The 15905-nt window shown below is 41.0% G+C and overlaps 1 protein-coding gene across 2 annotated transcripts in view; it reads right to left on the reverse strand.

Annotated features, from left to right (window-relative positions):
• plxnb2a.1 (plexin b2a, tandem duplicate 1) overlaps positions 1 to 15905 on the reverse strand; it is a 231616-nt gene that overhangs the window by 40984 nt on the left and 174727 nt on the right. For both annotated transcript variants that reach the window (XM_042220154.1, XM_042220153.1), the window contains 5 exons: positions 8688 to 8844; positions 7188 to 7296; positions 6927 to 7038; positions 5769 to 5870; positions 5492 to 5590 (listed from right to left, as the gene is read on the reverse strand). In XM_042220154.1, coding sequence (XP_042076088.1) covers positions 5492 to 5590; positions 5769 to 5870; positions 6927 to 7038; positions 7188 to 7296; positions 8688 to 8844 — 579 coding nt within the window. The remainder of the gene's footprint in view (positions 1 to 5491; positions 5591 to 5768; positions 5871 to 6926; positions 7039 to 7187; positions 7297 to 8687; positions 8845 to 15905) is intronic.

Genomic DNA, 15905 nt, shown 5'->3' on the forward strand with positions numbered 1-15905 from the left:
CATACACTGCAGCTTTAACCTAATACAACTACCTCATGGACTGAGTATATAAAGGATGGACTTGGATACCACGGCGACGTTCTACATTTGGTTTGTGGAGAGTTTCGAAGCCAATTTGGTTGTTACCCTCTTTGATTTTGAACCTGGCTCATACATTCGCAGCTTGTCAATTACAAGCTAGCCAAACCCTAAAATATACAGTACAGTGCTGTGCAGAAGTCCTGAGCCTCCCTTCATTTCTTTACATGTTGCTAGAAAAATGGGACACGGGTGGAGCGATTTATTGAAACATGCAAATAAAACAGAGTTTACACAATTCTAACAAGTTTAATAGTCAATATTTGGTGGGACCACCTTTATTCTGCAGCACAGTCTGAACTCTGTCAGGCGGCTTTCTGCAATTTGTTTTTAAATAGTTTTCAGGAATAGTTCAACAGGCTTCCTGAAGGACATTCAAAGCTCTTCTTTGGTTGTTTCTGCCTTTTGTTCTGTTTTTTTTTTTTTTTTAGGATGATCTCTCTCTCACCACACACACACCACACACACACACACACACACACACACACACACACACACACACACACACACACACACACACCACCACACACACACACACACACACACACACACAGCTTCAATAATATTGAGGCCAAGCCATGACTCAAAGTGTTCCACTGTGTGTTAGCTACCCAGGTAAGCTTTCTCTGCATCAGCAGTGTGTTTGGGATCATCGGTATGTTGCAAAATCTGATGGTGCATTTCTGTGTTCATAACACCATCAATTTTGACAAGATCCCCAACACCACTGGCTAAAATAAAGCCCCAAACCACAACAGAACCTCCACTGTGTTTTACTGAAGAAGCTCACTGTTGTACCTCTCTCCTGACCCTCTAACAAAAAATATAAAATTTCTGTTGATTATTTTTTGTGTGATCTGGCATACCTCAGCCTTTTCTTCTTGTTTCACATCTACAACCGCTCTTGCACTGAGACCATTCTGATGAGGCTTCAATGAACAACATATGGATCATCTGAAGGTCCAGATGTTTCTCTCAGGCCCTGTCAGGACTGCGTGATTTTTTCTCACCAGTTTCTAAAGAACATGTCTTTCAGATACGATTCATCTGATGTAGAAAGCTTCTGCTTCACCAGTTCTTTGGGAAGTTGGTGCAGAAATATAAATATGTATCTAATAAACTGTTATCTTTGGCATTTTTCATAAATTCAACTAAAGAAATAGGAAGAAATGATTGTTACTAGCAGCAGGTACAATTACTGGACTAAAAATGAGTGAAAAAGCAGCCAGCACCCTTCAAAAAGCCTGGAAAACTAATGCTCGAGACAACTTCAAGAATCAAGAAAAACTGGCTCCTTGAAATAACAATATAAAGAAATGACGGGTGCCTAAGACTTCTGCACAGCACTGTGCCCTGTTTCCTGTTTTATTCAAAATATATGGATAATAATTTATGAAATAAACACAATGACACATGATGTTTATTGGGGTCCAAGATATTCAGTTCTTTTCTCTCACACTGCCGTACAACCAAAGAGCAGAGCAGTCGCCTCCTGCTGGCTGTTAGAAAGAATGCAGGCTCAAGATACTGGTCCAGTTGTTTCATTTTTCAGGCCTGGCAGCTACATCCATCTCTGATATAGTCTGATTCCACATCTGCTTTAATAACATAGGAAACACAGCACAGCACTAACAGACAAGAGTCTGATTTAAGAGACATTTTAAAGACATTTTGCTGACATTTAAAATGAAAAACTCACGTACAAAGGAACACTTTTGTATTGCACAGTAAGTGCTTTCTTCACCACTTATCAAAATTCCCCACTGACATTATGCAAAAAGCAGTGTGACACTGTTATCCAATGTTATGTCCATTGCATCATCTCCTGGAGCTTCCACTTCCACTACCATGCAGAACACTTTAGTACCGCTTTACAGAAGGCGGCGAAGTTTTATATTTACGTGACGCCTACAAGTCCTTAAATGACAAACTGTCAGGCAATTGTTCCCAGAGTTTGTCCTCAATGCGGTTTGATCAGGTTACTTATAACACCAGGAAGACGGTGCTGCCTACATGTTAAACTCAGGGAACAGAGATTAAATGAAAGACTACAGCATGAGTGACTGGAGCCCGACACCTTTACATCGACACCTTGTGTGCTGATGTGAATCCCCCTTATGCTCTTTTTTTTAAATGCATGTCCCCACAACACAAGTAACACAATTAGACACACACGCACACACACACACACTTCCCCTCAGGTCTGCATTAACACAGAACAACAAAACCTTCCTCCCTATTTTGGAACTCCACACTAAATTACCTCGCCTCTATCCAACTGTGAAGGTCAGCACACACAATGAAAAAAGCAAAAGCACTCACAGTTTATAGCTCAGCTTTGAACACACGCACACACACACCACACACACACACACACACACACACACACACACACACACACACACACAACACACACACACACAGAACACACACACACACACGACAGACACACACACAAGAACAAGACAAGTTTTCTTCAGGATATGTGAAAAAAAAAAAGTGGGGAAAAAACTAAAAGAAGAGGAAAAAAAAAAGTATCATGTAGAGACAAATACCAGAGATAATGAGAGGAAAACCTGCAGTGACACACAAACATGAAAGCACACCCCCACACAGACACACACACTCTTTAACTGCATATTGGCAGACTTGGACTCAGCGTGAGGCAAGGATCAATGGAGGCAGAAAAGAGGAAAAACTGGGGGGTGTACGAGAGGGATGCGAGCAAAACGTCACTGAAACAAACACACACGCACACACCTGCGGTTCAGTGAATCAGGGAAAATAATTATCCATCTCTATAGTCCATAAGGGGGCGCCATTGCACACATCCGTTTGACAGCACAATCAGTGTGTGCTCAACAAAACTGAAAACAGCTGACGAAACACATAAAACTAAACACAAGCACAAGATTTCAGAAGCAATGAACTTAGAGCTGCGCTCGAAACACTTTCTGACTCCCAATCATGTTCATTTACTCACAAATTAACTGCTAACGATGCACTAATTGTCTAATTATCATTAATGATGCACTCCCTGATTTTTCTATAGCTTTCGGCAGCGACGGCGAGCTTGAAAACATAAACAGAAAGCCGAGAAGCGGAGAGAGATTTCATTCTTTCTGGAGGCTGCTAATGGACGCAGCACAGGAATCAGAGTGGGGGTTTTTTTTTAAGTGGGTTTTAATTTGTGTACGTTAGTAAAGACACAGAAAAAGCAGCATTACTGTTCACATTCAGAGACTGCGTTCTGTTTTTATCTTGTCAGCTGATTCTTTCCTGTTCAACACTCCTTTTTAGCTTTTATTCCCGTGCCCTTTTTAAAGGCTTTCAGTGGTTTCATAGTAGAGACTTTACTAAGTATTTGGATTATTTACAGCACTGTGCAAAAGTCTTAACCTACGACCTTCGACTTGTAAGAAGTCAGACCTTTCTTGGAATGTTCTGAAGTGGTCCAATAGTTCCCCATGCTTTCTAAGGGTCATTTAGACATTGGCTGCTTTTTTACTCATTATTAATCCGGTCCTTGTACTTGACCATTTTCAGAGGAATATTTTGGTTTGTTAAGCCTCTTTGCAGTGACCTGTCAATCACTCAAGCATTAAAAATTTACCCAACTCATGCAGCCTGTCTAAAATAATTAGGCGAAAATTTCTGAGGAGAGTGGACAAGTGGAGGACAGTGGCAGGCCTAAAAAACTAGCAGATCTGAAGAATCCAGCACATCCTGACAGAGGTCCTGTCAAATGTCTGCACCCAGGATTATTTCCAGTTCTACATTTTTATTCAGGGACTCTACCTGTGTGAATTTATGTGATTCATATTTCTAAAAAATGCACCTTGTTGCCGACCTTCTGTCTTTTTCTAGTCACATTTCTTCAGGAAATGATGCTGAGTGTTGCTGCCTAATGTTTTGTGCTGTAAATGTTATAAATACAGACAAGCGGGTGGAAAATATCACTATGTCAACTAAGGTTAAAAACAGAACAGAGCTTTGCAGTCACGAGGGTGAAATGACATGGCTGCATTAAGAAATGCTGTTCACCCTGCTCTCCGCTCAACATGTTCTCTTGATCCACTTTAACTCTTCCTTTATTAAAGCTTTCCGCATCTCTGAAGTCAAATTTAATTAAAGATAATCCTGAAAGCTGGAAATACAGCACGCCAAAACGAGGACAGCGTCAGTGCAACCCGAGTTACACTGCAACATTCACTCCACTCCAAAAGTAGCACTGCTGTATGATTAACTAATCTTAGCATATCTGCATGTTAGCAGTGATGATCTCTGTTCAGTCATGCTGACCTCCTGATGGAGCGTTCCTTTGAATCGTGGGATGCCATCTTCTCCTTTTCTTTCAGGGAGGATCCTTCAGTGTATCCTGTGCTAAAGGAGGTAAATAAAGGAAGCCCTGAGGCACCTGTCCTTAGTGTTCAGAGAATCAAACCAGCTCGTATTACGGCTTAAGCACAGATCAGTGTCTGTGCATGTTCATCCAAGTCTTCTTTCAGATGTTTCACTTTCCACCCAAGAGCAGTCTTCATGAGTAAAAGAGGCCATCTACGTCGACGTGGACCGACCATCAGAGAACCGTAATGGCCTATTACACCAACTATCAGCCACCTTGACACCCCTTGAGATTCAGATGCTCAGACTCAAATGAGGACAGGGTGGGTCAATGAGTCTCAGGACCTCCTCTGAGGTGACAGCCTGACTAGGGGTTCAACATCTGGTAACCTTTTAGAACTGAAGAAGTCTTCGGGATAAGAGGTGACATGTCACAAACCTTCAATTCGCCTTCAACTGGTAGTTTCAGTGATAAAGAAACCCTGATGAAAACTCTGACAACCTATAACGTCACATTTACTCTAATTAGATGACTTTGTGTGCTTACATTCACAGCTGTGTGTCTGAGATGACCACATTGGATGGAGCGGTCTGAAGTCTGTGATTGGATCACAGAGATTACTTGCACATACACTGACCTCATTATGACCCCCAACTTGTCACGATGACTGCCATTCCCTGAGCCTGGTTCTACTGGAGGCATCCTCCTGTTAAAAGGGAGTTTTTCCTTCCCACTATCACCAAGTGCTTGCGCTCAGGGGGTCGTCTGGTTGTTGGGGATTTCTCATTATTATTATTATATGTGTTAAGATATGCTAGGGGTCTTCATCTTACAATACAAAGCACTCAGAGGAGATGAGTGCTGTAATATGGCACTATTTAAATAAAACTGAATTGAACTGAACTGAAAACCTTGGTCTTGTTTAACATGAACATGAGTTAACAGGTCTGCTTTAAGTATGAAAATCTGCACTGAAACCAGAATATTTGTCTTTTTTGAGCTCAAAGTATTTAATCTTTATCACAAATTTTAACAAGGTTGTCCCCTCTTCCTCCTCGTTATACTGACCTTATATCCTCTGAATCTGAACTTTGATGTCTCCTCCTCCTTTGCCACATCCTGCTCGCTGTGCTTCATCAGCTCAGTCCCGATCAAAAATGTCCGGTCCTGGAGACAGACACACACACACACACACACACACACACACACACACACACACACACACACACACACACACACACACACACACACACACAAAATTGAGAGAAATGATCACACAGATGATGTTGACGACAATATTTGGATGTTTATGAAGCAGTAAGTCAGCAGCTCTGACTGATCTCACCATGTAGCTGTCCAGGTTTCTTCCCTGGAAGCTGATGGGGATCTGGTAGCCCACAGGGATCAACGCCGGCTCCGGAGACTCAAACTGAGGACAACTGTCGGACTACATCACAGAAAGAGAAGCAGGAGCAGAAGTATTAAGCTCAACAGCTAACAGCACAGTTCACACCTTCAAATACAATGTAAGTACTCATGGGGAAACAAAACACTTCAGGCAATGCTGTGAATTATCCATCCTCGAATCAAATCATCATAGCTCACTGTGAAACACTTCAGACACTTAACAACTCATCAAAATAAACAGAGAAAACATTCAATTTCCTTGTTAATATTTGATGTTAATGATGAGCTTCGGCCACTCCATACTCTTTCGTCCCCATTACTAGGTAGACTTCATATGCAAGTTAGAGCAAATATCCTATCAGCTAATTATAGTGGTAAAACTGAGTACACCTGCTGGGATTTTCCCACACAACCACCTCTGGAGTTTAGAGAGAATGATCCAAAAAAGAGAAGTTATCCAGTGAGCGGCTTTTCCTCTTTAAGAGGAAAAGTCCATGTTGAGGAGAATGGCCAGACTGCCTCGTGCTGATAGGAAAGGCAAAAGTGCTCAACTGACCACTTGTTACAACCAAGGTACGCAGAAGAGCATCTCTGAATGCACAACACATTGAACCATGAAGATGATGGCCTGCAGCTGCAGAAGACCACACTGCTTTCCAATCTGTTAGCTAAGAACAAGAAACTGAGGCTACAGTTTACACATGCTCACCAAAATTGTACAACAGAAGTCTGGGAAAACGTTGCCTGGTCTTATCGATCTCAATTCAGACAGCAGGGTAACACGAGAGCACTGCTCCATCCTGGCTTGTATTAACTGTTCAGGCTGCAGGTGGTGTGATAGTATTTGCTTGGTACACTTTGGGCCCCTTTATTACCAACTAAGCATCATCTAAACACCACAACCTACCCTGTCTGTCCCTTCAGGTGGACGGACATGTGCACGCCATCTACTAAAGGCTGCTTCTATGTACCATGTCACAAAACTCAGATCACCTCAAACTCTCTCTGAGGAGTGTTTCTAGCTCCTTGATGAATCTGTGCTTGAAGAATTAAAGCAGTTCTAAAAGGCAAAAGCTGCAGATTATTATTTTATTACCTGTTGGGGTTTGATTATGTAATCTCCATTCACATTATGGTCGTCGTCACTGCAGCTGTGAGTCTGAGCGTCCCACTGACAGCCCCACTTACTGGTCACACACGCTATACACCTGAAAACAACGAGAAGTGCGTGCCATCACACGTCTGCTTTAAGTATGTAAAGCGGACGTGTGATACACACATATATACATGCGTGTATACTTTTTCGGTATACACGCACGTATATATGGGGGAGGGGAGGTTAGATTATCCATCTTACGGTGTATTTTGGTTCTTCCTGACGGTGGCAGCACAGTTGTAGAAGTCATACTTTCCTGACGTCACCTCGATTGAATTCACCACAATCCTCATGGGAACTGACACAAAGTCTACACACACACACACACACACACACACACACACACACACACACACACACACACACACACACACTAAAATCAAGGTTTTGTTGGTGTTGTTTTTCCTATTAACTGTTAAAGGAGGAATTTACCGAGTCAAACAAAGTAAGTTTCCATGATGCAACCACTAACAGCCGGCTAACTTAGCTTAGCATCAAGACTGCAAAGCTAAAGGAGGGAGGAGGCAGGATATGACTAACTTTGGTCAACAGTAATAAAATTCCAGCGCCTATCAACTCTGAAACAAGGTGTTTATCAGTTTATATATCAGACGTTGTTTTATTATACACATGTGAGAGTAGCATATGCTAATATTTATATCTTTACATTCTTCACATTTCAAGAGTGTGCAATAAAAAAATTACACTAGCACTGTATTCACCAATTTGTTGTATTTTGATACAAAATGTAAAAACATTGGCTTTAATGTTAATACACTTTTTTTCCTGTTAATTATTTCTCCATTTATTTCTGTTATACTACATTAATAAATGGCCTAATAACCTTAACCAGGTTACCACTAATACGTGGCACAAAATAAGGGTCAATGTTAGGAGGCAATGTCTTTTAAAAGGGCAAACTGCAACACCTACATTTAATATTTAAAGGTTTTTTAAAACACAGCTCACTTTCTTGCTCCTGGAGCACACAGCTGATAACAGTTACACAGTTACCCTCTTTTTAATATAAAAACAGACAAAACTTATTGTACACCTGAGTAAAAACACAATAGGATTTTAAAATAGTTAGGTTGAGGTAGCTCCAGTCTCGCTGAGAGGAAGCCAAATACATTTACACTGCACCTTTCATCAACAAGGCAGTTCAAAGTCATTAAAATGCATGAGTATGAGATGTAAACAAACGGTAGGTAATAGAAAAGGAGATACACAGTGTGCTATTAGGATTTAAGACGAGCCAAATAAAAAAAAGAAGAAAAACAATAAGAAAAATACATCAAACCGGAGAATAAAGATAACAGTCCAGCTCAAAATATGAATGAATATTCCCAAATCTAATTAAATAACAGGAGGAGTTGGAGAGCATGTTCTATGTTTGTGGACCTGGATCATGATCCAGCTTTGGATAGCTTGAGTAAATGATGCAATGACTCAAACTTAGCACTAATTAGCAGATATCAGTGTGTCTGTTCACTTTACACATGCCGCTTTCTAACCAAGGTAATACCTTAGCTTTTCCACATTCTCAACGGGTTCTTTTAGGATATTAACATGATTGTGGATTCTAGTTTATGCTTATATGTGTTTTTATGATGTGTAATTGAGTGACAGTCCAATCCAATCCAATCCAAAGTCCATATACTGAAAACAAACTATCTGTGCATCCTTCATCTGTTCACATACCCTGCTGGTCAGGAGTGGCTGGGATTTCCACAGGGTCGGGCAGCGAACAAGTAACCTGCCCGCCATGTTTCACGGCTCCAGTAAAGAAAGAGCCAAAAACGCACTGCAAGTCATCAGACGGCCTCAGTGCGGGGAGAGCAGGTATGCTGATGTCCACCTGGAGACAGAGTGCACAAATTAAAGGAGTTATGAGGCACAATAAGGGAGAAAGAGAGAGGAGAGTTAGAGATGAACCCGAGAAGGAAAATGAAAGCAGAGAAGTAATTATATTTCACCTCACACCTCAACTGGCTACGGGGAGATAAAGAAACACGAGAGGTGTGAGCCACTGGTAGACAGAGAAAAGGGAGTGTGCTTTCTGTGTACGAGTATGAATTACAGAATAAGACGGGGTGTGACAGAGTAATTAAGATAGGAGCCGCAGTATGCATGCACTGTGCAAAGGTTTGAGGCAGTTTCAGGCATCATCACGCAGAGGACTGACCTGATGAATTCACTGTATTATTAACAGCAGCGCTTGCAGAAGTAACACTAAGTCTTATATCTTTTTAAGTTTCTCCTCTAGGAAATGGTGGCAATGCATTTTTATAAAGTTATACATGACATTGTAATATTGTTGTCATATTTTTATTACACCTGGACATTCACCTGTTTTATTAAAAAAAAAACAACAACAACAAACAAACAAACCCAGTCGTAATATTTATTTTTGTTAGTTTGGCTAATCGACATTGAACACATTGAGCAGACAGATTAATATGATGGTAAAGATAATCCGGTTCAGAGATGCACTGCTGCTCAACAACTAAGAAAAACATGCACAACACAGCAACAGTTTGGTAACCCGGAGACCACCCGGGGCTGCCCCTCTGATCTGCAAAGCACCAGAGCCCTACAGCTCCTGCTGCGCGTGGTGAGCCCACAGGAGGGCAGCGTCTGCAGTCGCTGATTACTTCTGGATCTGCGTTCCTAATCCCACCTAAGGCTATGAGCTACGGGTAGCTACTGAAAGAGTAAGATGGTGGATGCAAGAGGCTGAAATGAGCTTCATCCAAAGGAAAGGAAGTCCAACCAGGGCAGAGCCAGGAAGGAGACTCTGGAGGGATGAAGTCTCTTTGCTTGCTTTAAAATTTCAGTATAGCCTCCACAAATGAAGTGGTGGAGGAGACCGCTGCTGCCCTTGCGACCAGGACCTGGTCAGGGCCATTAATTACACTTGGCTGGATACTCAACTCCATGGAAGAGTTCAACTCAGGATTCTTTAAGTGCCACACCTCTCTCTTATAGTGTCTCAAAGACTTAAAGACCTTGAACTGTAATTTCATACTTTGAAATCCAGGTTTTTCTATATTTGGTCATGAAATCCTCAGAAACTTATAACAGGGACTCATTCTGGATGACCTCCAGCATTAATATGGTCTGAGAGAGACTGACACTGATGAAGTCTCTTGGATTAGTGACTAAATGTTTTTCCCACAGAAATCGCTACGTCCAGATGAACAGAATCAACTTTTTGGGGATTTCCTTACCTGGATGATTGAGAATGCATCAAGACACATTCTAAGCTTGTAATTCCTTATTATCAGGTTGTTCTTAAAGCCTTCAGTGTATCCAAAACACTGCAGCAGGACTGCAAACAGGAAAAGAGAGAGTCTATTTCTCCCATATTAGCTTCTCTTCATTGTCTTCCTGTTAAGCCCAGTGTTGTATTTCAAATCGTTTTCCCTGCCAAACTGTAAAGAGCTGATCTTATCATATTATCCCAGCTAGACGGAGCACGTCACTCTCACTCTCATGTCAGTCTTCATAAACATCCATCTACTGCCAGTTTGTGTTCAGGTGACAAACTCGTGGCTTCAAACAGTGCTTTTCCACCTCTTTGGGATGCTGCTATAGCCTCAGGGCATCATGGACTTCACCCTTTCATTTATCCATGCTTTTACATACCACTAAAGGCACTTTCAGCTCTTCCTTCATTTACCAAAGTGTTGCCACACAGGATTTGATTTGGCACAAATTCTACACCAGATGCAGCCCTCCCATTTATCCAGGTTTGGTACCTGTTCTGAGAGAACACCAGCTTGTGACCCTTAAAGTCCGGGTTTCAAAGAGGGAAACTTTCACCTGTAAGTCATGTGTGTGTTAACCATGTTACCATTTATATTCCATAATTACCCATTTACTACTCTCTGCTGTAGATTGGGCCCTGTATGCTTTTGTAGGCACCCTTGGCAGGTCTCTGGAGCTGCTTACTGGTCCCATACAGCTGTGAGGTGTTTGTTACATCCCAGTAACACCAGCAGAAACTCTGCCATTCAGCTGAATTTGTGTTTGTGCCCATCTGATTAGCCTAAGTCCATCTCAACAGACACCTAACCTCGAGATTCTGGTTGTGCTGGAAGTTTCTTCCTGTTAAAAGGGGGTTCTTCCTCCCCACTGTTGTCAAGTGCTTGCTCAAACGGATCGTTGGGTTTCTCCAATACTGTGCAGTCTTGTCCTTACTATGCACTCCCATCCTCTTAATTAAATATTTTTTTCTAATTAATATTTCAATAATAATTTCATTCAGTACAGCGCAATTAGCTCAGCGGGTATGTGACTGCAACAATGTTTGGGTATATTTTTTGTCTTATTCTCTTCCACACTGAGAAAGAGAATAAGAGACCGTGACGTGTCTGACTCTCTGTGCATACACATGTGAGTTTTTGTGTGTGAGAGTTGCGGTGATAATTGCTATTCATTGGCACTGTTCAAACATCAGCTCCTCATTACTCTGTGCTGACCTCAACAGATTTAAATTTTGCTGCTGAAGTTTTAATTTCAAAGTTTTTGATCTTAGCGAAACTATCGGACCAGAGAAGCCCCTGGACGAAGTCACCTGGGACGCTTTCTTCTTTTTAAGTATGTAAAACCTCGAGAAGAAAGTTTTTCCTTCTTTTAAAGCTAAAATCCAATTGTCTTATCAGGTTCAAATCACAAACTAGGGGCTGCAACGGAGGCGATGGCACCAAATTTCCCAATTAAGATGCAACAGATTTATCTGTCTGGTCTCAGAAGATTGTATGTTAAACCCCGGCAAACAGAGTCTTCTGATCAGAGGAATATGAGCTCAGCTCCTTTCCACCAGAAACTCACGTCACCTCAAAAGGATTCTGACGTTCAAATTAAAATACTGAAGCAAAGAGCAACGTTTGACACCTTTTCAATTTGCAGATCAGAGTTTCTGATTGTATGTGCGACTTTACGAGATTACAGCAGCGCTATCTGAAGCACATAATTAATTAAAATCAGATACAGGCAGGGCTGCAGACGTGACCTGAACTTGACTGCAGACCTAACTCTCCAAAGACTTAATACTTAATGAAAAAAATTACAGACCTGAAAAACAGAAAAAGATAACAGCTTAGAGTAGAAACACATGTTTAGGAAGCTCAAACTGTTATTGCGCCATCATCTTCTTGCTCCATAATCACCTTTGCTGGTTTGATAATCCCAAAATTGACTATTTCTAAAAAGGCCTTAACTGTAATACTTAAAACCCCAACCTTCTTATAGCATCTAAGTCAGAAGGGGCATTTAAGTAAGCCTTAAGACACATGAAGCAGGAGCTTACCGTGATGTGTTTCGCTCCCTAGTCTAACCTCCTTCCTGTGATTTGTTTGCAGTATAAAGATGTCGCACATCCTTGATTGGAGCAAATGTTGCCAATGAACACAATCAGGGCAGCAATTACTTCCCCCCCAAAACATATTCAACAAAGGAAATCAGATGAATATAAACATAGTTTGAAGTGTGGCGCTCGTATTAATTAGGCGCTGACAAGACTGGGTTTAACTTTTGTTTAACTCTTTTTGGGAGGGGTTACTTTTTAGCTACACAACTTCCTCAGTTAAATTGCTTGTGTCCTGTCTTTCTTGAGTTAGTTACTATAGGTTGAAGATTTGTTCTGTTTGTACCCCTGTTATAAAGAAAGTTTCAAGGACTTGTGAGAAAAGTACACCCTTACTGCTTTCACAGAAATTATGAGGATGAGCACCATCGGGTGCTGCGAATCTTTTGTAGGTTTTGTCATTTGCTGAGCTCCCTCTCAGACTCTACAGGCTTCAGATGTTAAACATTACAGATCATTAGTTAAAATTATAAAAAGACTCAACAAGTATGGCTTGTTTGGAAGGCAAAGGTTTGGCCATAATGGACAGCACAATGCTGGGAGAAAACTAAACACAACATATTAGCACAAATGCCTCATACCAGCTGTCAGCACGATGATGCTGATGTTAAGAAAGCTGCGAATAACAAATGCCCACAAATCTTAATGAACTAAAGCAATGCTGAAAGGGGGAGCTGGCCAAAATTCCTCCGCTATGATGTGATAAACTCATAAAGTCACACAGAAAACCACTGCTTCAAGTTATTGCTGTTAAAGGTAGCTCTATTACGCTACCGCTACTCATGGAGGGTCCTTAGCTTTTCACAGGACTGCAGAGCTCCATGATAAATAATACAAAAAAGATCAAACAGCTTAAAAAGAAAAAACTTGGTACATTTAATACTTTAAGACTTTTAACTCTCCCGCTGCCCTGAAGGACAACATCTGCTTTTATACTTTGGACTTATCTTGATTAACTTGTAACTTTGCCTCAAACAAACAAATAGACAAATCTAAAAACTGGTTTGAAAGTTTCTGTATTTACGACTGCCACCTACTCGTATTTGCATAGCGTTTATCATAGCCTCACCTGATTGCATTATCACGCAGCCATAATGTTGTTTTGTCGTCTCATCACATCTGATGAGAACAGTGAGGACTATGGTGCCAAAATAAACAATCACCAATGTTATAATCTACATACAAAACATTTTTACCCTCACAGCAACTTCAGTCGTTTCCTGTCATTTAAACTTGCGACTGCTGAAACTCTTGGAGCTGAATTTTAGTCCCTAAGAATGCATAATGAACTAGATTTTATGCAAGCCGTCTGCGTCTGCTGGATAACACCTGAGGTTTGGAGTAGAAATATCACGATGTGGGGACGACGCCGGTGGACAGCGTGGTGCTGCACGCGTTGAAGGACGACGCGTCTTTCTAGCAGATCAGCTCTTTGATCAATCCCTCATTAATTCAGAGAGTGAAGCCGTCATGTTAAGATGTATTGACGCAGCGCAGCATTCTCTGCTGGTGTTTGGTGTACTCCGTAAAATTGCTGCTACAGCATTTCGATTTTGAATTTTATAGCGTTACATAAATTAGCTGCTCAGTGTTACTTTAATGCTGTTGGCCAGGATCATTTTTGCCTCCTTGAAAGTACAAGATAAAGTTTTATTAAGGCGGCTGGTACATAATGACAACACTTACTCAAAGACAGAAACTTTTAAGTTTTAGGCGTTTTAAAAATGCCACGTAGGAGCTACGAGTTCGTACCATGTTATTAAAGGGTTTAGATGTTGGCGTCTCCTGTTTGAAACTAATTTTTATCTTTAAAATCTAAAACACGAGCAAAAGTATCAGTCTGAGAGTAAAAACCCTCCTATTCGTTTTTATACTGCTACTACTTCCATTTGAAGTTTGCTTCGAGGACACTTTCTGTGTCTGCAGTAAATCCATGTCTACCACTATGCTGTAGCGGGTACACACAGTAAAGTGTTTGTAAATGCACGTATATAGACATCCTTGCATACACCCTCTAACAATGCACTACTGAAACAATACATGCTTGCGGTGGCTAAGGACCAGACTGGAACTGTGTGTTTGTCTCTTCTAATGAAAGCTGCTAATAGCAGCTGATCCCCTGCAATTACAGCTGAGCATTACTTACAAAAGCCATTATTACCTAACTTTATGCATTAACAGGTTAAACAGCCACAACATTTTTACCACTGTGTGGAAGCCTGGTCAGTTCAGACTAACATTAACCGCTCAATGAGTTAAGAATTTATTCAACATAACACCATTAATGTTATAAGTTTTCTGTATTAGAGTATTCAGATAAATGTGACTTTCAAAGTCAATATTTTTTTGTTGACCTGCTGTTTACTGATAAAAAAAACAAAAAACAAAACAAAATGTGATACTAATGCTATATTCCTATTATGTGGGAGGAAAACTAAAGATGGTATACTTTATGATTGCTGTTGAACACTTTAACCATACTGACAAAAGACTGTGAAATTGGGATCTGATGATAGAATCCATAAGAAGACGATATGTATCCTCACTGATGGTAAGGACAATGCCAGCTAAGGCCTCAGTCCCCTTGGCTGCCTTTGGTTGCTAGGGAAAAATGTATATTCCCAATGGGTTGCCAAGTGGTTTTTGGAAGTCGCTGGCTGTTGTTAGGTGAAGTTGGTTGCAAAGAGGGTGCTGCACCAAAAACCCCTTGTGCTTGACTGCTAGCAGACTACCACAGTCACCTGTAGTTTGTATGGATGACACCGACTTGTCTGCAAACACTTGCTAATTGAGCACAGTCTTTCAGAGTGTCTGTCAGTATCAAATTATCAAATAAGAGTACAGAATGAAATCTGAAAAAGTGCAACAAAAAACAGAAATGGAGACCTTAGGAACTAGCTGGCAAGTGTTTGCAGACAAGTAGGCATCTACCATGGAAACTACGGGCAACTGTGACAATCTGCTAGTGGCTAAAGCAATCACCTAGCCTCAGCAAGCAAAACCCAGCAATCTCTCGCCAACTGGTCGGGGGAGTATACGTTGTTCTGGAACCATCGATGTATTTACTTTATTAGTAAAACTAGTTCCAGACGTTTAATGTCAAATAAACTGCGACTGACTCACTATATCACATTTGTTTTTATGTGCTCAAAATCGGAATTTTAAAATTGAGGGTACAAATCAGCCACTCCTGCTATGTGAACCTTTTTGTAACCATAAACTTGAATATTTGGCATGAGCGAACATGAGGCTGGAAGATTAGCGGACAGAATTAATTGACAGCAAGTTACAACAAGAAAAAAAAGAATCCACAGCTTATTACGGTAACATGGAAATGTTTTTAGGATGGTTAACCGCAACAAACCGCGTTGGCTGATCTTATCATAGATCAATCTGTGTCGCTGTTGGTGCTGCTCCAACATGATTTTCCGAAACTAGACACCATCAGCAGTTTCTGGGTGTGATGCAACATTTCCAAGAAGCACATTTTTCACTTTCTGAGTTTCATCAGCCTGAAAAGTACAGAGCTGTTTTCAAAGGAGCTGTCA

Source organism: Haplochromis burtoni, unplaced genomic scaffold, assembly GCF_018398535.1.
Source record: "Haplochromis burtoni strain Fernald_Lab_line unplaced genomic scaffold, NCSU_Asbu1 Contig_44, whole genome shotgun sequence".
In the NCBI taxonomy this organism is placed as follows: Eukaryota; Metazoa; Chordata; class Actinopteri; order Cichliformes; family Cichlidae; genus Haplochromis; species Haplochromis burtoni.